The following is a 25,700-nucleotide window of genomic DNA, read 5'->3' as shown; positions in this document are numbered from 1 at the left end:
ATTTTATTTGAAAAAGCTTAAGGAAGGTATGTTCTAACCTGTTGAATAAATACATATTGGGTAAATTTCATTATCTAAACTTTAAATTTATTCACATGTGCATATGTATGTATGCACTTCCATAACAATTTCGATGATGAAGAACTTAGTTAGAAATAGGTTTAAAATTTAATTTTTTTTTCAAGAAATAGTTAATTTCTTTACATCCAAGACAGAGGCAAAAAGGCAACGTAATTTCGGCCGCGAGAATAGAAGAAGAAACAAAAAATGAAGGATTTGACTTTGCCGATAGCCAAATACTTTCAACATATGAATTACAAAAAAAAAAAAAAAAACAGTGACTAGAGTGCTGGGTCTAAATATCCCATAGACAGATCTCCAATATAGAAAGTAAAAATAATTTTCGTAGGAAATTTCCAGCGTAAATTTTCGACGTTTCCGGCGTAAATTTTTCGTAGGAAATTTCCAGCGTAAATTTTCGACGTGTCCGGCGTAAATTTTTGGCCTAATTATTCCTCCGGCAAACCCAAACAACAACAAAAACATAATCCTTCTTATATTACCACTTGGGGATTTTAGAATGTTTGGGCCATTACCGAAAAAAAAACATAATAAAATTCATTGTAACAAAGACATAACCTTTAGAACGAGTTGTCCTTAATATTGAGATATTTCAGGGCTCGTATCTCTGGAAGTATTGGCTTCCGAAAAGTGACCATAAACTTGTTTACGCAAAACTCTTACATCACAAGGACTACCTTCGATGTAAATTTCAGAAAAATCCCCGAACAGCTCTCAAACTATGAGGGGTGTAAGGAAGGACTTGTACATTTTGAAGAACATTTTAAAAACATTTCCACGAAATGGGATACTCAATTCAAAAGTTACCATGCTCATGAGTCATTTAATTGGTGCCGCCAGAAGCTTTTTGGGCCATTAACTCAGGAAGTACTGACATGTCCGAGAGAACATGTTGCAAAAAAAACCAAGTAGAAAAGTATCAGTCGGCTTTGCCGACGGAGATTTACCCTCAGCCTATGTGAAATGAAACTTTCATCTACGGGCAGATCGAATGTATTTAGAATGTTTTCAGAATTTTGTGGCCTTTTTGTACATTTGAACTTGCCGACAAAAATGCGCATTAGGATTTAAGTTCAAAAGTATTGCGGAGGAGGTACTTAAAGAGTGGAACGACATTGTCCATTATGGAAGTGGATCTTATTTTGGAAGTCATATCTTTTCGATAGATATCGAAAGATTTTTGGACATTTGAACTTGCCGAATAAAATGTGGGTTAGGATTTAAGTTCAAAAGTATTGCGGAGGAGGTACTTAAAGAGTGGACCGACATAGTCCATTATGGAAGTGGATCTTATTTTGGAAGTCATATCTTTTCGTTAGATATCGCGCCCACTAGTCATTTGAATGGGCCATCGTATAACTTTTGGACCACTATGCCAGGAAGCATGGACTAGGCCACGGAAAACATAATATCGCTGTAGACAGGAACACAACGAACAGCATCAGTATGCATTTTCAAAGCATCTTAGAACACACCCTAAACTGCACCTAGACACTAATGCTGACATTTTGTGGGGGAGGTATCCTAAGGAGAGGACCGATATGGGCCATTTTAGAAGTTTGGACGAAATTGGTTGCCCCGTTCAGGAGATATCATGCGTACCATTTTAGTGATTTTTTGTAAATATAGGGGGAAAGTACCGGAAGTTGTCGACCGGTATTGCCCATTTTCGAACTGAAACTAACTGTGGACAAAATATGACGAAGGTCACATTTTGGACCAAATCGGTTGATCATTTCGAGAGTTATCGTGGTCTCCAGCCATTACATATGGTGCCATAGGGGTTTTTTACACCTTTCGGACGGTTTTCTCAAGAAGTATGGACTTGTCCCTGAAAAAGTTTTTACCGTCGTAATGGAGGCAGCGAATGCAAGTTGCTTCAACAAAAATCAAAATGATTCGAGAGTAGGTCTTAAAGTGAACTTATCCGAAATGTTGTATGGGAGGTACCCGAGGAAGTGGACAAATATAGTCCATATTCATACCAGATCTATATCAAGTAGATATATTAGGATGTGTAAAGTATGGATAAAATCGGTCACTCCCTTTAAGAGTTATCACGCACACAATATTTCCGAACATTTTTGAACTTTTGTGGCGGAGGTACCTGAAGGAGTGGACCGGTATGGCTTATCTTCGAACATAAACTATGTTTGGACAAAATATTACAAAGGCCAAATTTTGGAACGAATCGGCAGATCCGTTCGAGAGTTACCCACTGCACACGGTGTCATAGGGTGTTTTGCAGACTATTTTCTCAGGAAGTAAGGACTTGCCCCTACTGAAGCGTGTACCGTCGTATCGATGCCAATGAATACAAGTTGTTTCAACAAAAATCAAAGCGATTCGAGAGCAGGTCCTAAACTGAAAATTTTCCGAAGTTTTGTGTGAGAGGTACCCGAAGGAGGGGACGGATTGAGTCCATATTGTCACCTCATCTAAGTCTGGCAGAAATTTCACGATGTGCATAGTATGGACCCAATTGAGTCTTTTACCATGTTTAACTTCTTTTTGAAATTTCCAACAAATTAATTTTCCTAATTTTATCTATGCATAAACTTATAAAACTAATTAGATGTTATATTATCTCTGTTTCTTTTCAAAATTTATTCCTTACGGCAGTTAATAAATAAGCATATTTATCAAGGAATTATGTTGTCATAATTTTAACAAGTTAAATTTAATTAATTGTTATGTGTGCACACATTCGTAAAAGCTTAGGCAACAACACCAACGATAACGACAATAAAAATCCTTGACTAATTTTCACATGTTTAAAATGCACTCAAATAAATCATTAACATAATCCCGATATTACATAGGAAGTCACATTTACGCATACACAGAGTACGAGACATTTACATGAATAGAAACACACACAAATATGTATTTTTTATTTGCTGACTTAAGCACTTTTAATCGGAAGTCTAATTAAAATTATCCTAAATGATAAGTTTAGCAAATTTTTATTTACACACATAGTTGACATTTTTGGTTTATAGCTATGTGTGTATGTATGAATGTGTTAGAGAATGTGTAGATATAACTGCACGTAAAATTTCACAATGCAGTTGATATAAACTTCTGGAAAATTTTAAGCATTTTATATACATATGAATATGAAAGCAAAAAAAATATTTGCAAAAAAAAAAAGAAAAGTAAGAAGGTATCTAAGGAAAACTAGACAATATAGAATCGAATACCGGCTACGTAACCAAAATTCTTTTCCCCAATAATAATGTATTACCAGCGTACGTGAAAATACTTTATGAAACTTTTCCAATGGTTTCATTTCAAATTTTCCATTTTGTTTACATTCGTAAGTGCGAACAAAACGAATAGCGAAAAGTTCTCAATTCCACAGCAACAGATAATGTTCAAAACACATGAACGATTCAATGATTGACTCGTTTGGTGGTTGAAAAAATCAATCGTAGTATGTTCCAAGTATGTTGATGCTGGCTGATAGGGTTTTAAGCAATCAAATGTTTGAGTGTGGCATTAATCATTTCGCACAGCAAATGTTTGCCAAAAATTATTTTTGTTTCGGTGGTGAATAAAACAACTCGGCAAAGCATAGCCGAAGTACATTTCAGTAATCGTACGGTTTTCGTATTTTTGCATTGAAAAAAATTGTGGTTTTGTGTAGATAGCGAAACGATTCAGAGAAACTGAAAAGTTTGTGTGATTGGTACGGGAATGGTTTTGTTTGTTTGCGTTCATTGTGTATTTCGGAGTTTACAAATTTTATGGCCCTTTTTGGACGTATGAAACTGCCGGAATATATATATTTGGATTAAACTCAAAAGTTTTGCGGGGGAGGTACATTAAATAATGGATTGACATATTCCATTTTGGAAGTGGATCTTTTCATACCCTCAGCATTTATGCTAACGAGGGTATATACACTTTCATACGGGCAAAATGTGCTTCATCGAAATAATGGTTTTATGCCCCAAGTATGTTTCGACGAAATGTGTTTCAGACAATTTGGAGTTGATTTAGCCATGCCCGTCCGTCTGTCTGTCTGGCTTGCTGCAACGCAATATTACTCTTGAACGGATCTACCGATTCGGTCCGAAAAGGTGACCTTAGTAAAACTTAGTTTAAGTTTGAAGATAAGCCATATCGGTCCACTCCTTCAGGTACATCCCCCACAAAAGTTCAAAAATGTTCGGAAAATTTGTGCGCACGATAACTCTTGATGGGAGTAGCCGATTTGGTCCATGCTTTACACATCCTAATCTATCTACCAGATATAGATCAGGTTCGAATATGGACTATATATGTCCACTCATTCGGGTACCTCACACATAAAATTTTGGACAAATGCACTTTAAGACCAGTTTTTGAATCACTTTGATTTTTGTTGAAGAAACTTGCATTCGCTGCCTCAATTACGACAGTAAAAGTTTTTTCTGGGGTAAGTTCATACTTCATGAGAAAACAGTCCGAAAACTGCGTTCGTCCACACTTTGGATATCGTAATATTTCTTCAAATATTAGATAAAATTCTAACGGGGGTGCTTATAGGTCCACTCCTTCCGGTACCTCCCACACAAAAGTTCGAAAATATTCGCATTATCTCACAAACCGAGCACCCGTTTTGGTCCAAACTTTGGATATCGAAATATATTGTTCAAACTCAGTTCATGTTCAAATTTGGGCCTTATCGTTCGAATCCTTGCGGTACCAACCACACAAATCTTTAAGATTTTTGTTTGGTAAGGGTCCGTTCGAAAATCCTCTCGATATTTTTACCGGGGGTTTCCTAATGACCCTGTTTACAGCGATATTATGTTTTTCGTAAGCTAGTATAGTACAAAAGCTCTATCTATCGATATCCCCCGCAAATTTTTTAGCTTTAATCCAATCCATATTTTTATCGGTTCATACGCCAAATTTTTGAAAACCTCCAAAAAAGTATTTCAATCCACACAGGCTGAGGAGACTATATCTCTGTCGGCAAAGCCGACTGATACTTTTTTACTTGTTTTTGAGTCATTTTTTTTCGATAAATATCACGCCCATCAGCCATTTCAGTTGGTCACCTTATAATTTAGAGCTTTTCGACCACTATGTCAGGAAGCATGGAAATTCTCACGAAAAACATAATAACGCTGTAAACGGTACCAAATGGAGAAGCAAAGGATCTTTGAACAGAATGTTCAACTTTTGGGGGAGAGGTACCCTAAGGAGAAGACAAAATATTAGGAAATCCAAAGTTTGGACCAAATCGGCTGCTCCGTTCAAGATAATCGTGCGTACCATTCTAGTGAAATTTTTTGCACTTTTGTGGAATAGGTACCGGAAGGAGTGGACCGATATGGCTCTTCTTTAAACTTAAACGAAGTACACTAAGACCTCGCTTTGCGTTGTTTAAGTTTACGTTGTTTTCGAAGTTGCGTCGTTGCTTAGTTAATACCAATTTTCACTCTGCGTCGTTCCATTTTCGATGTTGCGTTGTTTTAAATTTGAGTGTCTAATTTTTTATACCCTCCACCATAATATGGAGGGTATATTTGGCGTTTAGGGTTCCTAGTGTTTAAATAATTTCTCCACCTAAAATTGTGGGATAAGAAAAAAATAGTGTTGTTCTACCCTGGAACATATCTCCGAACTTAACATGATTTTCCAAAGAAAATCTTAATTCGCTTTGCGTCGTTTCACTTTGAATCGTGTTTTTTAGGAACGTATCTACGACGCAAAGCGAGGTCTTGGTGTATGGACAAATATTAAGACGGCCAAATTGTGGACCGAAAGTACAGTATGGCTTTTTACAGCTTTCAGGCTATTTTCTCAGGAAGTATGAACTTGCCCCGGAAAAAACCTTGTACCGAATTAAAGTGTTTGCAAAAAGAATCAAAGCGATTCGAGAGCAGGTCCTAAACTGAACTTTTCCATAATTTTGGGTGGGACGTACCCGAAGGAGTGGGTCGATAGAGCCCATATTAGAACCTCATCTTGTCAGGTAGAGATTTCACGTTGTGCAAAGTATGAAGCAACCCGGTTACTACCATCGAGAGTTATCGTGCTCACAATTTTAGGGAAAAGTTTGCACTTTTGTGGGGAGGTTCCGGAAGGAGTGGACCGATATGGCCCATCTTCGAACCTAAATTATGTCTAAACAAAATAGTACTAAAGCCAAATTTTGGACCGAATCGGTCGAGAGTTATCGTGCGCCCGAAGAGCTTTTTACAGCTTTCGGCAAATTTTCACAGGAAGTATGCACTTGCCGTTGAAAAAAATTGTAGCGTCGTAATGGGGGCAGCGAATACAAGTGCTTGCGAAAAGAATCAAGGCGATTCGAGAGTTGGTTCTAAAATGAACTTTTACGAAATTTTTTGTTGATACCCAAAGGAGTGGGCCGATATAGTCCATATAAGAACCTTACCTGTTTCTGGTAGCGATTTCACAATGTACATGGTATGGACCAGATTGGTTATTCTCTTCAAGAGTTAACTTGTGTGCAATTTTTTCTAACTTTTGTGAGGGAGGAGGAGTGGACCGATATGGCTTATCTTCGTTTGGACAAGATATTATGTAGGCCAAATTTTGAACCAAAGCGGTTTATCCGTTCGAGAGTTATCGTGCGCTCCAACCAGGCATACAGATGGACGGACGGACATTGCTAAATCGGCTCAAAATTTTCTGAAACGGATTTCGTCCAATCATACTTGGAGTCTAAAATCATTATTTACGGTGCTTTTGAACCAACTTTAAATGAAAGTGTAAGCTCCTTTCATTTAAAGTTGGTTCAAAAGCACCGTGAATAATGGGAAGTTTTTGTGGATTCTGAAACTGCAATGTTCATAGATGAGAAAAAACATAAAAACAAAAAATCCTCGGAGCGCTTTTTAAATAAATCGCGATCAAAGTTCAAATGTTTTGGGCTTTTTAGGTTTTCACGATTTTGCTTGGAAACCGCAAGTCCAGTCGAAATAGGATTAGATAAAATAATGTAGCTGTGAGAATTCTCTACAAGACTGATCCTTATGACATGTTCGTAGATTCTTTCGTTTTTGAAGTATAGAAGTTCAAATGCGTACAATGCACCGACTGCATCGCCACCTTATAAAACAATGTCATGTACGGTGCGTTTTGATTATCCTAACTAGCTTTAAATAAAAAAAAGCTTACACCTGGGCAGTAGTTTTCGGATTCTGAAACAGCAATGTTCAAGAAAAATCTAAAAATAGAAAAAATCGCTGGAGGGATTTTTAAATAAATCGTGGTCAAAATTCACATTTTTAGGTTTATTTTAGGTTTTCGCGATTTTGCTTGGAAACCTCAAGTCCTATCGAAATGGGGCTGAAGAAAATGCTGTAGCTGTGAAAATTCTCTATAAGATTGGCTTTAGTAATTTTTTCCTAGGTTGTATCATTTTTTAGATATATAAGTTTAAGTTGGGAAATTGCAGTCATGACATTGTTTTGTAAGGAGACGATGCAGTCAGTGAATTGTATTTTGTTGTTTTAAATTCTATATCTCAAAAATGGTAAAACCTACGAATATATCATAAATGGCAATCTTGTAGAGAATTTTCACAGCTACAACATTTGCTCTAATCCAGTTTCATTAGGACTTGAGATTTCTAAGCAAAATCGTAAAAACGTAAAAATAACCCTAAACATGTGAACTTTGTCCGCGATTTATTTAAAAGCGCTTCGGCGAGTTTTTAGTTTTTTGATTTTTTTCATCTATGAACATTGTAGACCGCAAAAACTTCCCAGGTGTAAGCTCCATTCATTTAAAGTTGGTTCAAGAGCACCGTGCATTTTGATGAGGCACATTTTGCCGTATGAAAGTGTATATACCCTCGTTAGCATAAATGCTGAGGGTATAATTAGAAAATGATTTTTAACCTTTAAGTTTTTATCACACTTACAAAATACTTATAAATGTATTTAGATATTATTCGTCATCTCTAGAACTTCCATCCACACCATAAATTTCGTGAGATCCGATCAAAATTGCAACTTGATCCAGTCAGCTCGTGGCGACATTCATTTTGGTTATATTGATCCACCTACGACTATTACATAATTCGATGTGAGACATGAATTTCAGCCAAAACCTACTTATATTACCCTCCCCACATAGTACTGTGGGGTATAAAAAACCATTACAACACACATTTCTTTCTTCGAGTAATGACCTTGTACAACATACCCCAATGTGAACACAGCAAAACCCCAAAACGAAAGACTGAATTGCCAATTTAGAATTCCTTGAATTTGTTAGAAACATCACAATTAACACATTGAATATGAAATTAGCAACAAAACGGAAGTGTACTTCAATGTTTTATTTTTGTTCTGCGTTTATATTTCTTCAAAACTTGGTAACTAACAAGAAAACGTTTGTCACTTTTGAAGGTTTTCACGGTTTTGTTTCGTTAAAGGCACTTCCACGGTTACCAAGACCACAAAATGAACAATGACTTCATTTATTATTCTTAGTATGTTTGTGTGTGTGTGCATGAACATGGGTATGTGTTGAAAGGATTCACTCACATAAAGTGAGAAACAATTGTTGTACGTAGTTAAAGTATTACGCTGTTCGTTATCTTCGTCTTCTCTTTTGCAAGCATCGTTTAAGGATAAAAGAGTTGATTTTTATAACACAATTTGTGATAATCGGTTTAGGTGTTGGGATGATCAAAACAAATGTATTTTTTAAAAGAAACCATTTTGTGTTAAGAAGAAATGGTATACGAAAAAAAAATAATGTAATTCCAAGTGTATTATTTATGGATGTTATAGCTTGAAGGGGGTTCCTGTGAAATAACATGTATTTTACCTGGGTATGTTTTCTTTTAATATTTAAATTCTATTTTGAAATGTCTCATATTAAATGTTGCCTAATTTTATTTATTATTTCCCATTGTAACCAAAACTTTCATTTCCTCGGCAACCACAGTTGTACATGTGGAACACATTACAACATATCATCTTCCTGGCAGGCTGATACAATTTCTATTAACTGTCATTGTTTCTATCAGAATCAGTTGTAAAACTTCCTCGGATACTTTGTAATACAAGTGGTTGCTTGGTGTTGAAATTGTCGGCATAGAGTATAAAGTTGACAATGGCAATTTATATGTGCATTTTAAATTTGTCAGAGTACATTTCTATTGGTTACATTAGGGATAAAAGTTTTTGGAAATTTTAAATTAACTAAAAATATTTAATAAGTATTATGGAAAAATGTTACCAATTTCAAAGTTATTAAAACAGGAGAACATTTTCAACCAAGCGCCTAACAGCAGGAGTGGTATTTTAAGCTCAACAGTTCTTCCCCTTCTTCAAAACCTGCCAAAAGAACTCTCATACACGCTTCAGTATTAAACACAATGAATGTATTGAATGAAACTAATTTGTAGCGAGAGGGTTTTCGACAAAATGCAATTAAACCTAATTGCCCAAAAGGAGGGATTTTTGAAAATTATGAGACCATAAAAATTTTCTGAAAATTTCATGAAATTAGTTTTAATTAATTTCTCGTTGGAGTAGAGTCGATCGAAGATTTTTTGCAAGTGAAAAAGAAAGTCGAAAATTCCAACACCCACAACATTATGCGACCTGATATCGCTGTTGGTAGCGGTTCAGACATATCGGCTGTGGAGTGGCTTCTATGTCGTCGAACTTTTCATTGCTCACATGCAATGTGTTTTTTACGGTGATGAGTTTTTTCCTATGCAACCTTCAATGACAAACGCTTTTTAGCGCAGGTTTTGCAACGCCAACACTCCGTGATAATTAGGTTCAGTAGTTTTGAAAGTATAAAATATTGAGGAGAGTGGCGTGGTCATCACTTTTCACGATACAACATATTAAAAAAGTGGATGTTTTCGGGCATTTGGGCCCCAAACTAGTACCTAAGGTCGAAACAAAACCCCGTTGTCTCCTAAAATTAATGGTCAGGTCGAGGGTTTCGGGGTCGAGGTATTTTTGGCTCCAGAACAAATTTTTTCACGATTTCGACTCTGGGTCGACTTCGAGGGTAAAATGCTATACCGTTCAAAATGAATGAAATGTGTACAATTTTTTAGCTTTGTAAGCCAACTTTTTATAGTTCTTCGAAAGCCTTAGGTGGTGACCCCCTGTTAACAAGCCCTTCTTTATGATTTTTTTTTTTTTCAAGAAAACTACAAAACTTTTCTGATAGATTTTTATACCCTCAGCATTTATGCTAACGAGGGTATATACACTTTCATACAGGCAAAATGAGCCTCATCAAAATAATGGTTTTAGACCTCCCCCCCCCCCCCCCCTCATCGAAATAATGGCTTTAGACGAAATGTGTTTCAGACAATTTGGAGTCGATTTAGCAATGTCCGCCCGTCTGTCTGTCTGTCTGGCTGGTGCCAGACTCTCGAACGGATGAACCAATTTGCTCCAAAATTTGGCTTTCGTAATATTTTGTCCAAACTTAGTTTAAGATCGAAGATGGGTTATATCGGTCCAATCCTTCCGGTACCTCCCCCACAAAAGTTCGGAAATGTTCGGAAAATTTGTGCGCACTATAATTCTTGAAGGGAGTAACCGATTTGGTCCAAACTTTGTACATCGTGAAATTTCTACCAGACTTAGATGAGGTTCCAATATGGACTCTATCGTTCGGGTACCTCCCACACAAAGTTTAGTTTAGGACCTGTCATCGAATCTCTTTGATTTTTGTTGTAGAAACTTCAATTCACTGCCCCGCTTACGACGGCACATGTCTCATTAGGGGCAAATCCATACTTCCTGAGAAAATAGCCTGAAAGATGCAAAAAGCCCCTGTGATACCGTGTGGTGGTTGGAGCGCAAGACAACTCTCGAACGATCAACCGATTTGGTCCAAAATTTGGCCTTCGTAATATTTTGTCCAAACATAGGTTATGTTCGAAGATAAGCCATATCGGTCCACTCCTTCGGGTACCTTCCCCATAAAAATTCAAGAATGTTCGGAATAGTTGTTCGCACGATAACTCTTGAAGGGAGTGACCGATTTGGTCCATACTTTAGACATCCTAATATATCTACCAGATATAGACCAGGTTCGAATATTGACTATGCCTGACCACTCCTTTGGGTACCTATCACACAAAATTACGGATAAGTTCACATTAAGACCTGCTCTCGAATTACTTTGAAGAAACTTGCATTCGCTGCCTCAATTACGACGGTAAAAGTTTTTTCAGGGGCAAGTCCATACTTCTTGAGAAGACAGCCCGAAAGGTGTAAGAACCCCATATGGCACCATATGTAGTGGCTGGAGAGCACGATAACTCTCGAACTAACCGATTTAGTCCAAAATTTGCCTTCCTGATATTAAGTCATACTTTCAGTTCGAAGATAGGCAATACCGGTCCACAACTTCCGGTAGTTCCCCCGAATATTTAAAAAATGTCACTTAAATGGTATGCACGATATCTCTTGAACAAATTTGGTCCAAACTTTGGATCTCCTAACAGTTAGTCCAAATTTAGTTTAACTTCTAAAATGGAGGTACCTTAGAGTACCTCTTCCACAAAAGTTTAACATTTGTGTCTAATTGCAGTTTAAGGTATGTTCGAAGATCCTTTGGAAATGTATGCCGATGTTTTTCGTTGTGTCCTGCTTACACCGGTATTATGTTTTCGTGGACAAGTCCATGCTTCCTGGCATACTGGTCCATAAGTTATACAATTACCCACTGATATGACTAGTGGGAGCGATATCTATCGAAAATATATGACTCCAAAAATAAGATCCACTTCCATAATGGACTATGTCAGTCCATTCCTTTAACAACAACAACAACACTTTTAAACTTTAATCCTAATCCATATTTTCGTCGGCAACTTCAAATGTCCAAAAAACCGCCACAAAATAATGAAAAGACCATACCGTAGATGAGAGTTTTAATTCACATAGGCTGAGGGTATGTCTCTGTCGGCAATGCCGACTGATACTTTTTTACTTGCTTTTTTTTGCAAAGTGATTTTTTTAATTCACTGAAAACAACACATAAAATGGTCGTACGACAAACTGTCCTGAGTAAGTCTAGGCTAGAAACTGTCAAACTTTCCAACAAAAAATTCAAATGGAGCCTGGCAATACGCGGTGTTGCCTAGGCCAGGTAGTTTTCATGCAGCCCTCGTAAATGTATCGAGAAGCTGACTCGATCTGGAAATGTGTATCCTGGTTTCCTATCTAAACCTTTTAATAACGCTGCAGGTTACAATTTCAATTGGATTTTAAGTAATAATTTAATGCAGGTTCCAAGGAAGAAGCCTATTCACTTGGTGATGGTCGGATAATATTTTGAGGTCGACATCGAAAACAAACTACAGTGGCCGAAACAATAATCTTATATTGAACATCTCACCATTACAATAATGCAAAGTTGGTTGGCGTAGGGTGTTAAACAACGAAGATATCGCAATAAGCGTCAAACGATCCTATGTTTAATTTTTTATTTCCAATTGTACTGACGAAAGTCCCAGCTTTGGTTTGGGGAGTTTCTAATATTGAAGAAGCATTAGTTTGGCGATAATATTGTTATTGTTAATATTTTTATTTTGAATCAATACCAAATGTGTTGGTGGTAGAGATGGCCGAATGCTTAACAAATTAGGCACGAACATGCACAAATAATATACATACAATAGCAAAATGCTCGCTGCTTCGTATGCGGAAAGGGAATAATAACCAATATTAAATATGGAAATGATAAACACTGAAAATTCGGTTGTAGGTACTACTCTCTAAAAAGTAATATTCATACCACTATAGTTCGAATTTTCAAAAAATATAATAAATAAATAGAATCGGTCGTACCTCGCCCCTAGAATCTCACGGGGTTTGTTTCTCAAATTAGAATTTTCAAAATTTTTTACTCTAAAAAACAAATAAATTATAATTACATATACTAAAACTATTTCTTGTTTAGATTGCGTTACAGACTGTTCTATTTTCGTGTTTCTCTTCACACGACTTTTAAAAGGGGAATTTGTGAACCCAAAAATTTAGCACCAAAAAACACGATCACGTACTGCCAAAAAATTATTCCGGCACGAACACGCACTATTCACGGCACGACACGCCCCCCTCTAGTTGGTGGCCATAGTCAAATATCAGAGTTATTGTTGAAAACGCTAAGCTATCTTAATTTTAATATTTTGAAATGTTCATTCTTATGACAAATATCTCTACTTCCATTAGGTGTATTTAAATAATTTAACCTGTTAATTAAAGAAGACCAGCAGCTCTTGAAAGCAGTACCGCACACTTTATTTTTACGCAACAACTTTTAGGAGGTTAATTTTCTTAAAATTTACAATTTCAGGTCAATAACATAATTGGACTTCATTTGATAAATTAAGAAAAATAGTTAGATATCAAACCACTGGTCCTTAAATTGCCTGCAACATTCTTTGGTTAGTTATAGTTTTCGTAATACTTTAATCTTAAAATTAAATCAAATTTGAAAGTGAGACTACAGTTGTTTTTATTTCTCCCTACATAAAAACTTATGCACAGGATAGTGGTAGGGGCTATCCGATCCCACCCGATCATACACAACCCTTGCTTACTTGTTACAAATATTTATGATGGCGTCTTATTTTCGAGAATATATTTGATAGTATGTTTTTGCTTTCCATCAAATTCCATCACTTCCATGTCACAATTTCCTTGAATACTAATTGAATACCAAGCAGATTCTCAAAAGTTTTGCATATTTCATACATATTTGCTACCGTTCTATTATTGAATATTTCACTTACACATTTATGCACGTTTCTAACATACCATTGCCGCTTCAGAAGTAGCATTGTATTGAAAGTAACTTTTAGAGAGTATGAAAAATTTCGCGAATTTACATCCTTCACATAGTAAAATAATTCACACACACACTCTTGAACTCTTAGAATCATCTAAGCATTTACATATGATGACACACACTGAATATTTTTAGGCAAACATTTTACACACATACACCCAAATAATACAAACGATTATTGAGTGTAGCGATATTTAGTTAAATATTCATGCCTTTTCTAAAGAAATCCTTTTGATATGGAAAAATGTTTTTGCATCAAATTTGTCTGTTTGCAAGCAGCATATTTTTATTTTGTACATTTTGAATTTTGGCAAAAGATAACAACATGCAAACAAGTGCACTTTTTTTTGGCGACTTGTAGAACGAACGAGTGTCATTTGCACGCAACTTTTTATCATGGGGTTTTTTTTCTGCTAGTTTTTTTATTAAGTTGACTGGGGAGAGTGTATTTGTTGAGTTCTTTTAAGTTTGATGCCATTTTTATGCAACAGCATGCACAACATTTTTCCAAACTTGAAATACGCATTTTATTCTTGTTGTGGTGTTGGCGGTGATATACGAGGTCGGTCGTTTCAAAATGTGTGAAAATTGTTTAACAATGCCAGGTTAATAAGTAACTTGATGTGTTATAGTCTACTGTATCTCACATATAAACTGACTTTAGACATGTTCGTCGGTTTGTCTGGCTAGTGCGTTCGATAACGCTAAAACGGAGTAACCGATTAGTCCCAAATGTACCATAAGTCTCCTTACCGAAGTCTTAGTTATGGTATAGCCCGCATATCGGTACCTACCGCTTTCACATATTTGAAAGTTTCAGTCACTTTTACCAGCTTTAGTTGTAATTAGCTATTTCGAGTTCTCAATTAAACCGAAATCTCCTTACGTATGGTTTAGGCACTTGTTTCGACCTAATTAGCGAATTAGTTTTGTGTCCTTCATTAACCAAATTTCCAACCGAATCAGCTTTAATTCGGTTCACGAGTTCTCTGTGGACAGAAAACTCTTTCTAACAACTCCCGCCAAAATTTTTTAAAATGTGGAGTTGTGGCTGAATCTCCGATAGTTTTGAATATTTTATGGCAAACGTTTACTGGTGGCATTATCGGAGAAGTCCTTTTTTCCCATGGTGTTTTTATACTTTTAACCTTGAGGGTATAACCACTTTGATACAATCAAAAACGTGTCTCATAGATATAAATAATGGGTTTTGGACCCAAGTATTTGGGGACGAAATCCGTTTCTGATAATTCGGATTTGGATATTGGTCCACCTAGGGATAGGTAAGTCGACTTTCGGTTAATCGATTAATCGAATTTTTGCAGTCGAAAATCTAAAAATGGTAGTCGACTTTTGTCTGGAGAGAAAATCGCATAATCGATTATCTTGAGATCGATTTTCGAGTTTGCCCATAGATTGTGGACTTGGCGGTTTTACACTTTTGGCGTTTTTACAGTTTCTAAAGAAAACTCGAAAAACGACGAATAGTAGATTATAATCGATTTTCTGCGGTTATGAAAAAGTCGAAATAATCGCAAGACCGAAAAATCGCATTTTTAGTTTTAGACCAAAATCGAAAAATCGATTATTGCTTTCCATTACCTATCCCTAGGTCCAACACATCTTAATATATCTTTAAAATTTAAATAAAGTTCGAATTCGGACAATAAAAAACTCTAAAACGGCAAGGCACTGACAGATCCTAAGAGGTGAGCGTGTTATCTTAGCCGGAAATTTATAAAGCACCCGAAGAGTGAAAAGGCAAGGAGGAGTGCGCTACACCGTATAAGAGCTTTCTCAGTCGAGGAGGTACCATCACAATTTACAATGAGCGATATCATCTGAAGCGCGAACTTTTCCAAAGCCCACACGGAATATCAGTGGTAATGCTTAAGCAAGTGTATGAACCCGAATTTAAGTATTTGACATACATATATCCTCAATTTATCGTTAGCTACCCATATTGTGCCTGAAGCCTGGAATGTACTGGTCCTGCAAATGAAGCCAGACAAGAATACAGCAGAGGCAAATCGTACAGGTCGATTTCCCTGCAGTACGCCAGTAGTGTATGGACTTCAGAAATAAGAAATTTAAGACCAGTTGAGTGAAATATTAAGTTCTCTGAGGTGAACTATCAAAGGTATATGAAAGTATCCGCCGCTAAAGCTGCTGCCCCATTGTTTACCACTTGGACGGCTGAAATGAGGTTTTGGTAAATGGTGTCCCGATTCTAACCACTTACTATCCCAGGATGTAACGTTCGGTAGCATGTTTAAGTCGTCTGCGCAAAACAAATCAACTTGCGTAAAGATCAGATGGTAGATGTAGGTACCCTAGTCATTGGCCTACAGCACTTGGGGTGCTGACAATGAAATCTCTGACCACTTATAAGGCAATATGACGGTCTGTGTAGGCCAACGACGCCACAGTGGTATGCAACTGCAATGCCAACCCGAGGGCTGAAACAGGGAGCCTCCTCATTACATCAGTGGACCATTTTCATGAATGTCTAAAGTCTAAAATTGTATTGTTTCGGTAGCACAAGAAGGTACTGTCGATCCAATACCTGCTTGGGAGTTATCGCCTAAAGCGTCCTTGCATCAATCTTATGAAAAGGCTTCCCCACACCCAGACACGTCAGCAAAGGTCTTAATGAGAGGTCCAAACGAGAACATCTAGATCAACGAGCTGATAGGTTTAGATAGCATTGGTACTGATGCATATGCTCATGCAGTACTGAATGTCGTACTCGGAGGCCACCTCCATCCATCACAGCAGAAGAAGACCAGCAACCAAGACAAAAAAATGGTTTTAGTTCAATTAAGATCCGCGCGAAGTAGTCGCCTCAATTCATTGGACCCGATATCCACCAATGCCCTTCATGATAAGGACCGTACAGTACTCTGCAACTGTTTAACTGCTCCTTCCTCCTGCCCTACTAATTTTTATGTGCGCTGACAGTCTATGTTGCAGAATTTTTCAATATGGACACAGAGGAACCAGACCCAGATTACTGAAGAACGAACAGATTTGCACTCCTACAACAACAACTCTCTAAAATGTTCTACTGTGGCGAACACTTTTGCTCTTTAATCTAGTTAAAGGTCATTTCTCAGATAGTGTTGAACTAGCTGATAGTCGTTGTGATCATGATCATAGAATTATAATTTTAAGTTGTCTGTCTGTCTCGCGGGCTGGTGCGCGCGATAACTCTCGAACGGATCAACCTATTCGAACCAAATTTTGGGTATCGTGATATTGTGCAGTCCTTCAGGTACCTCCCCCACAAAAGTTCGAAAATGTTCGGAAAAATTTTGCAAACTATAACTCTTAAAGGTAGTAACCGATTTCGTCCATACTTTATCCATCGTGGAATTTCTACCAGACATAGATGAGGTTCCAATATGGACTCTATCGGTCCACTCCTTCGGGTACCTCCCACACAAAATTTCGGAAAAGTTCAGTTCAGGACCTGCTCACGAATCGCTTTGATGTTTGTTGTAACAACATGTAAAGTCCATCATTTCTGAGAAAATAGCCTGAAAAGTGCAAAAAACCCTATGACGATCTGATCAAGCGATTTGGTCCAAAATTTGGCCTTCGTCATATTTTGTCAAAACATAGTTTTCGTTCGAAAATGGGCAATACCGGTCCACAACTTCCGGTACTTCCACCCAATATTTCACAAATATCACTAAAATGGTATGCACGACGTCTCTTGAACTGGGGCAACCAATTTGGTCCAAACTAGGGATCTCCTAATATTTTGTCCAAATTTAGTTTACCTTCTAAAATGACCGATATCTGTCCTCTCCTTAGGGTAACTACCCCACAAAAGTTCACATTTGTGTCTAAGTGCAGTTTCTGTTCTCTGATTGTCTGTTCGAAGATTGTTTGGAAATTTTTACTGATGCTGTTCCTTGTTGTCGTCAAGTTCAAATGTCCAAAAAGGTCCACAAAATTCTGAAAAGACCCTAAATACATTCGATCTGTCAGATGAAAGTTTCAATTCACATAAGCTGAGGGTATATCTCTGTCGGCAAAGTCGACTGCTACTTTTTTACTTGTTTTGTGGGCTTACTGATTACTAGACAGCGGAATCCTATGCAAATGCATATATGGTTAGGATGGTCGTAGAGAAAATCTGATTAGACAGAAATTCGTTTTATTACAAAATAAAACGAATTAGGCCCAGAAATTTTTGCATATTTTGCATATTCTGCATATCGTGCATATTTTGACATATTTGTACATATCTGCATAAAATGAGCATATGCAAAACCATATGCAAAAATATATTCAAGGATTTGTGGTCTAAATATCCCTCCGAAATGGCTGAAATTTGGTATAAGGTCTTCGTTAGGGGTATGCAACTTTACAACTGAAATCTGTCCGCATAGGTCCACGTCTTCATATAGGCCCCATAGAACGGTACCTCCGCATTTCTGGTATTTTGAAGGTTGTGCCCTCAATATCCCTCCGAAATGGCTGAAATTTGGTATTAAGTCTTCGTTGGGGTTGTAAAATTTTCCACCTGAAATTTATCGGTATAGGTCCACGTCTTCATATATCCACCATATAATGGTACCTTCCGATTTTCGGTATTTTGAAGGTTGTGGCCTCAATATCCCATCGAAATGACTGACATTTGGCCTTTTGTCTTCGATGTGGGTATAAAACTTTCCACCTGAAATTTGTCGGTATAGGTCCACGTCTTCATATAGCCCCCATAGAACGGTACCTCCGGATTTTCGGTATTTTGAAGGTTGTGGCCTCAATATCCCTCCGAAATGGCTGAAATTTGGTATTAAGTCTTCCTTGGGGGTAAAAAACTTTCCACCGAAAATTTGTCGGTTTAGTTTCAGTCCTTCATATAGCCTCCATAGAGCGATACCTCCCGATTTTCGGTATTTTGATGGTTGTGGCTGTGGTTATACATTTCTCTATTTTATTGGCTTGTCTGAAGAGAATTTTAAACAGAAAAATTGTACACACAAACATTTTTGTACTTATTATTGAACTATTTGTTGCATAAGAAAATATGTAAAATGCATAAATTTTGCATATGCAAAAATGTATGCATTTTGCATAATTTTGCATATGTCATATGTTTCGATTGCAATGTAATCAGAAGCCAAAAATATGCCCAGTCTCAAAATTTGACATGAATCGGACCAAAAATAGGGGTTGCATAAAATTCCGCTGTCTACTGATTACATACACCACCTCACTTGCCGCTTCTGGGATGTTTGTGGAACAAACGATTTCTTTTAAATTTTGAACGTTTTTGGCCAAAAAACTACCCATTTTTTTTTAAAAAAAAATGTTTGACTTTGACGGTCCACCATTTTTTTATTATTATTTTTTATTTGAATATTTTGCCTTATTAAGTTGAAGATCATTTTTAATATTAATTTTTAATTAATTTCTCGTTGGAATCGAGCTTAATGACAGAGGCTCTTCAGACATATCGACTGTGGAGCGGCTTCTCTTTCATCGAACTTTTCTTCTTTCAAATGCATTTTTTGCTTTTTTACAACAACATTTTTTAAAACAACATTTGCCCATTTAGTTGTGCTTTCATAACAAACGCTGGCTCTGAAAGCTAACGCGCTATGACAACACTTTTTTTCTTGTGTCATGCCGATAAATTGGCAAATCTGGCATCACTGCTGCCAACAAATATGATAGATTCTAATTACTTGTTGTAATACAATATAGAGGATGGAGAAGGATTTTGTAGGCGGTGTTAGAACTGGATATAATTTATGGTCAGTTACCAACGAAAATATTTTTTTAATGAATAAATAAAAACGGATATGTTTGTTTTTTCCATGTGAAATTTAGGTCCCCTTCTCCTGGTATTATTTTTTCTTGTCATATGTTGAATATGTATGTAGATTGCTCTTTACATGTTTTAATTGTGTTAGCCTATTGCCCTTTTATATGTATCACACGTTATGTTTGCTTTACTCTAGTTTGATACACTACCTAGTGCATAATAAATTAATTCCATATCACGTTTCAACACTTGACCTTGCCCTGGTATTATACATGCATACACTATTTCACACCTTATACTGAGCAACCACTCCTCGTACAATATTGAATAAATTGCAATAATATGTGTTTAGAATATATGCTAATACAAATATTGTATGCGTCATACATTGTTCATAATAAAATAAGATTGTGTCTTTGCATTTGGCATACATACATAATTTGTTGCAATTTGCTTGCATCAGAGTTTGTCTAGGTTGATTCACTTATTCCTTGATGCGTATACAATTGCAACGTGATCTCAATAGGTCCTTTTTTTCTATTATGCCACACACACAACGTCTTCGTCAAAATAATGTTTTGCAACTACGTCAAACATATCAAATGCAGTGGCTTGCATAAAAATGGAACTGAATAAATTGAATGCAAAGATTATATACATACAACATGCATATTTGAAAGTGGCACTTGTCTCTATTCATGCATTTCAGAGGAAGAAAAAGAAATATATTTAAGACTTGGCACGTTTTATATCAAAAATATAATTAAAAAAAATATCTGAAGGAATATAGAAATATATTAGCAACACTACACAGACAAACTTTGGCCAAAAGCTACTTTTCAGCCATTCGACATTTGTGCATTTCTTTCAATTAATCCAACTAAGTTATTGGTGAATTAGTTGGCTTATAAATATTGTATCTTCATTCGCGACCAGAACTAACCGAATTGTTACTTTCTAAATTCAACTAAAATTGAAACTAATTATTTTAAGTACGTACTTTTTCTCAATCGTTAAAAGCAAAATTTTTATATTCAAAGGGCATCTTAACATCTTCTTCTTCTACTCCAATTCCTCGCTTTCTGCGAACTTTGTGATTCTTATTTGATTTATATCTTATTATATGTATAAATCTATTTCTACACCTCTCTAATTCTTCGTTTTCTTTGCTTTTTTCTTCATTTTCTTTCAGCAGCAACAAATTTCAACGAGTGATACAAGCTCAACGTCACGTGACATCAGTACAACTACAACGGCTAGCAACGATGGCATTAGCGAAAGCATTAACACCGATGCCTGCAGCAATAGCTGTCGAAAAGGTGCTGCAAAGTTTTTATTAAGAAAACGAAAAACCAAGAAATCTCCAAAAGGTAAGTAACAATGAATAACATGGTCGCGCGTTCAAAACGTTTTCCTCAATGGGGGTTTGTTTTATTTTCCATTTTTTAACAACCTTTGGGCAACAACGACAACTTTTTGGACCAAAATTGAATGAATGAAAACCAAAACTGTTGCCAAAGAAATCCCAAGCCAAAACCAAATGACAAGGGTTTCAATTGTGGCGAAAAGTAGCTGCAGCAACCATAAATTCTATTGCTCATTGAATTTGCCACCTATTCTCTAGAAATTTGCCAACACTGAAGTTTGCAATAAATTAAAAACTAATTAGAAAAAATACCGAGGAGTTATTTCTTCCTCTTTCTGCAAATTACTTTTGTGGATGGCGGTTTAGCTGCTGCAAGGGAAGAATTCTTTCTTTTGTGGCTTTTTAATTAATTAAAGAATAATGTGCCCCAGTAATCAAATTGTTGGACGCCGTCTGAAGTATTGAGACATTTGTAAAGAAAAGCTTAGGGATATTACACAAATCTTCAGCAGATACATTTTTATAATTTTATCTAATTTAATAATTAAATATCCCGATATAAATCCGGAAGTAGTACTTTGCACATCGTAATATTTTTCAATGTTGATGAAACTAGAAGATGGACTTGATCGGCTTCTTCTTCAGTTATTTCCCATTTAAAAGTATGGAATTTCATATTTTCCGAGACAAAAGCACCGACACTTTCCAAAACCTTACATCTACCAATCAAAAATATTGCTAACTAGCAGACCCCGGTCCGCGTTGCTGGCCCGTAGTAATGAGTTTTTACGACAACTTTAGTGGACTTCAAAAATAGGTATTTTCTACCTCACTTCTTCCGTCCTGTGTAAAACCGAGGAGGAAATTAAATTTATCAACAGATTTTGTTTCTAACCTTCCTTTCTCGTAATTTTTCGCCTATTGATGCTGTTTAGCATTTATTATGGTTCATGTCCCCTGTCTTTATCCTAAAGCGATCTAATTATAAAAGTTTTAAAAAAATGCTTAAGTCGCATTCTCCCGCTTATTGAGACTTATATGTTTTAGTTTTTCATGGCTGGTGGACCGTTGAGCCTCACCATTTAAGGACATTTGTAAACAAATATTTTTTTTGGTCGGGGGCGCAACCATCGTTGTCTCCAAAATTAATTTGCAAGCCGATGTACTCATAATTTCTTTAAAAAAGTGGGCGTGGTTCGGTATTTTGGCTTCAAATATGTACCTAGGGTACATTAACCCCACTGCCTCCCAAAATTTATGCTGAAACCCATAAATTCATAAGTTTGGCCTATACATATGATGTTTAAAAGAAAGGCGTGGGGAAAGTTTGCCTCCCCCTCCGAAATTCATAAAAATAATACATTGAAACGGCAAACCTTGAGCTTTTCCAGCAAATTTCATGGAAATCGGTTCAGTAGTATTGGAGATATAACATATTTAAAAAAGCAGGCGCGGTCGGATATTTATGCCCCAAAGAAGTAACTAGATTGTAGATTAATTCGTAAATTTTTAAACCGATACATTCGAAGACCAAATACGTAATTTCAGCCATTTCGGAGACCACAACATTCAAAATACCGGAATCAGGGAGGTACCATACAATGGGGGCTATACTAAGCCGTAGACCTTTACCGCAGGTTTCTGGGGGGAACGAAGCCTAAATACCAAATTTCAGGAATATTGAGGCCACAACCCTCAAAACACGGAAAATCGGGAGGTACGTTCTATGGGGGCTATATGAGGCGTAGACCTATACCGACAAATTTCTGGGGGAAAGTAATATACCCCCACGAAGACTAAGTACCAAATTTAATGAAGCTAACACTTTTAAAATACCGAAAATCGGGTGATACAGTTCTATGGGGGCTATATAATGACGTGTACCTATACAGACAAATTTCATATGGAACGTTTAATAACTCAAATGAACACCAAGTACCATATTTCAGCCATTTCGGTGGATTATTGTGGTCACAACCTACAAATTACCGAACATCGGGAGGTACCGTTCAAAGGGGCTATATAAAGGCATGTACCTATACCAACAAATTTCTGGGGGAAAGTTTTATACGCCCAACGAAGACTATGTACCAAATTTCAGCCATTTCGGTGTGATAATGAGGCTAAAACCTTCAAAATACCGAAAATCGGGTGGTACCGTTCAATGGGGGGCTATATCAAAACGTGGACCGATATAGCTCATTAGCAATACCAAACATCCTAGGAGCAATAGAAACTTCTACACCAAATTGCGAAGTTCTATCTTAAAAATTGTGAGCTGTATCTTGATTTCAACAGACGGACATACCCAGCAAAATTTGAAGAAAGGGGCTCCATGCGATGACGTGATTTCATGGCATCTTTTGCATTGGTTTAAACGAAGTCGTGAAAGATCCGATCTTTTCATTAGCAATTGAACCAATTCAAAGGAAGTCGTGAAAGATCCGATCTTTTCATCAGCATTTGAACCCATGCAAAGGAACTCGTGAAAGATCCGATCTTTTCATAGGCATTTGAGCCCATTCCATCGATCCAATAGAGATGAATTTAGTGTATTTATTTATACACATTTTTCTAAATATATAGGATTAATTATTTACAATAGGCTTGATGTTGTCGGAGACTCGAAATCACAACCAACGTTGTTAAAACTCTCGTCGTAATGAAAACATCATTGCAAAGGGTTGGTGAAAATGACATGCCAAAGCATTGGTGTAAATGACATGCTTTGGATCCAAAAATGAATAGCATCATTTGGGGTCCACGCTCATATAAAATTCATCGATGAAGATGCTAAAAAGATGACATGCCAGATCACTTGCACCCATGATTGAATGGCATCTTTGGCATCGAACATTTTGCTGGGTAGTTATATCGACTTAGAATTTTACCCTGATCAAGAATATACATATGTATGTTCTTTATAGGGTCGCCTATGAATATTTCGATGTGTGCAGTAATGCGGCAATTACAAGGGTCACTCGAAAACATGCTGGCCTAGGCAACACGTAATGTCACCAAAGTTTGACAGTTTTCAGCCTAAGCGTACTCAGGACATCCGTTGGGTTGTTTTCAGTGACTTGATTAAGACACCTCCAAAACATGGCTTTTGAACGCTTTTACATCATCTTCTGGCGACGAAAGTCGTTGACCAGGCCTTTTTTCTTGATGTGTTGCAATAAAATGAAGTCATTGGATCCCCAGTCAGGGCTGTACGGCGCATGACCCATCAATTCCACGTTTTGTTCAGTCAAACAGGAACTGTTTTGCAGAACGATTTGTCTTCTCTTATTCGTTTTTCGAATTCCTCAGGAGACTTCAGTCAAACAAATTGTAGTGTAACACTCAACATTAACCGTCCTACATATCTCATGCCGTATAGTCGCCAAACGGTCAGTTTTGCCGAAGAAACTGGCGGCCATTTTCTTCGAATGTCTTCTTCCATGAACAACTTTCGTTGAGATGCCTCTATCTCACGGTTTTTAACATGGCAATCTTGGATTATCCGTTCACGCACGGCCTAATTTTTTTCTGGCACAACGGCCGTTTTTGGACGACCCTCACGACTTTCGTTTTATTAGCGCGTGTCCGCCACGATTGAATTCACTAAACCAGTTTTTCATAGTCCTATAAGATGGTCCTTTATCGACATATGTACAAAGATTTAGTTCGATCGATGCACTCTTGCCGTGATTATCTACGTCGAAAGTTGTAACAAATTATAGGAAGAAAATGTTCACAAATAAGTTCTATTTTTTTTTTGTAAAGTGATTTTTTCGAGTCACTGTAAACAACCCAATACATGGTCATATGTTAAACTGACCTGAGTACGCTTATGCTAAAGACTGTCAAACTTTCCAAAAAAAATGTCAAATGACACCTGGCGACACTGCAAGTTGCCTAGGCCAGAAGGTTTTCGAGTGACCTTCGTAAAGATTGAATGACCGCTGCACAGTGGGAAATTGATAAAAACTGACAAACTGACGGGTTAACGTGAACCGATCGCCATAAAATTTGATATATAAAGTTTTTGGATCAAATGTCAAACAGGAACTGCTTTGCAGAACGATTCGTCTTCTCTTGTTCGTTTTTCGAATTCCTCAGGAGACTTCGGTCAAACAAATTGTAGTGTAACACTCAACATTAACCGTCCTACATATCTCATGCCGTATAGTCGCCAAACGGTCAGTTTTGCCGAAGAAACTGGCGGCCATTTTCTTCGAATGTCTTCTTCCATGAACAACTTTCGTTGAGATGCCTCTATCTCACGGTTTTTAACATGGCAATCTTGGATTATCCGTTCACGCACGGCCTAATTTTTTTTCTGGCACAACGGCCGTTTTTCGACGACCCTCACGACTTTCGTTTTATTAGCGCGTGTCCGCCACGATTGAATTCACTGAACCAGTTTTTCAAAGTCCTATAAGATGGTCCTTTATCGACATATGTACAAAGATTTAGTTCGATCGATGCACTCTTGCCGTGATTATCTACGTCGAAAGTTGTAACAAATTATAGGAAGAAAATGTTCACAAATAAGTTCTATTTTTTTATTGCAAAGTGATTTTTTCAAGTCACTGTAAACAACCCAATACATGGTCATATGTCAAACTGACCTGAGTACGCTTATGCTAAAGACTGTTAAACTTTCCAAAAAAA

General features: G+C 36.9%; 1 protein-coding gene across 8 annotated transcripts in view; it reads left to right on the top strand.

The window, feature by feature from the left end:
- The window catches only part of RhoU, a 417,760-nt gene that overhangs the window by 345,430 nt on the left and 46,630 nt on the right, over positions 1-25,700 (top strand). For 4 of the 8 annotated variants that reach the window (XR_012411609.1, XR_012411608.1, XM_073975220.1 and 1 more), the window contains one exon: positions 20,871-21,045. Coding sequence is in view for 4 of the 8 variants with exons in the window: in XM_073975220.1 (XP_073831321.1) it covers positions 20,871-21,045 (175 nt within the window). In the remaining 4 variants the exon portion in view is untranslated. Of the gene's footprint in view, positions 1-20,867; positions 21,046-25,700 lie in introns of all 8 variants that reach the window. The other 4 variants (XR_012411607.1, XR_012411606.1, XM_073975218.1 and 1 more) reach the window with 1 other exon arrangement.

Source organism: Musca autumnalis, unplaced genomic scaffold, assembly GCF_047663935.1.
Source record: "Musca autumnalis isolate F117 unplaced genomic scaffold, ASM4766393v1 scaffold_3, whole genome shotgun sequence".
Lineage (NCBI taxonomy): Eukaryota > Metazoa > Arthropoda > Insecta > Diptera > Muscidae > Musca > Musca autumnalis.
The sequence above is the reverse complement of the archived record's forward strand: the minus strand, read 5'-3'. Positions and strand labels throughout refer to the sequence as shown.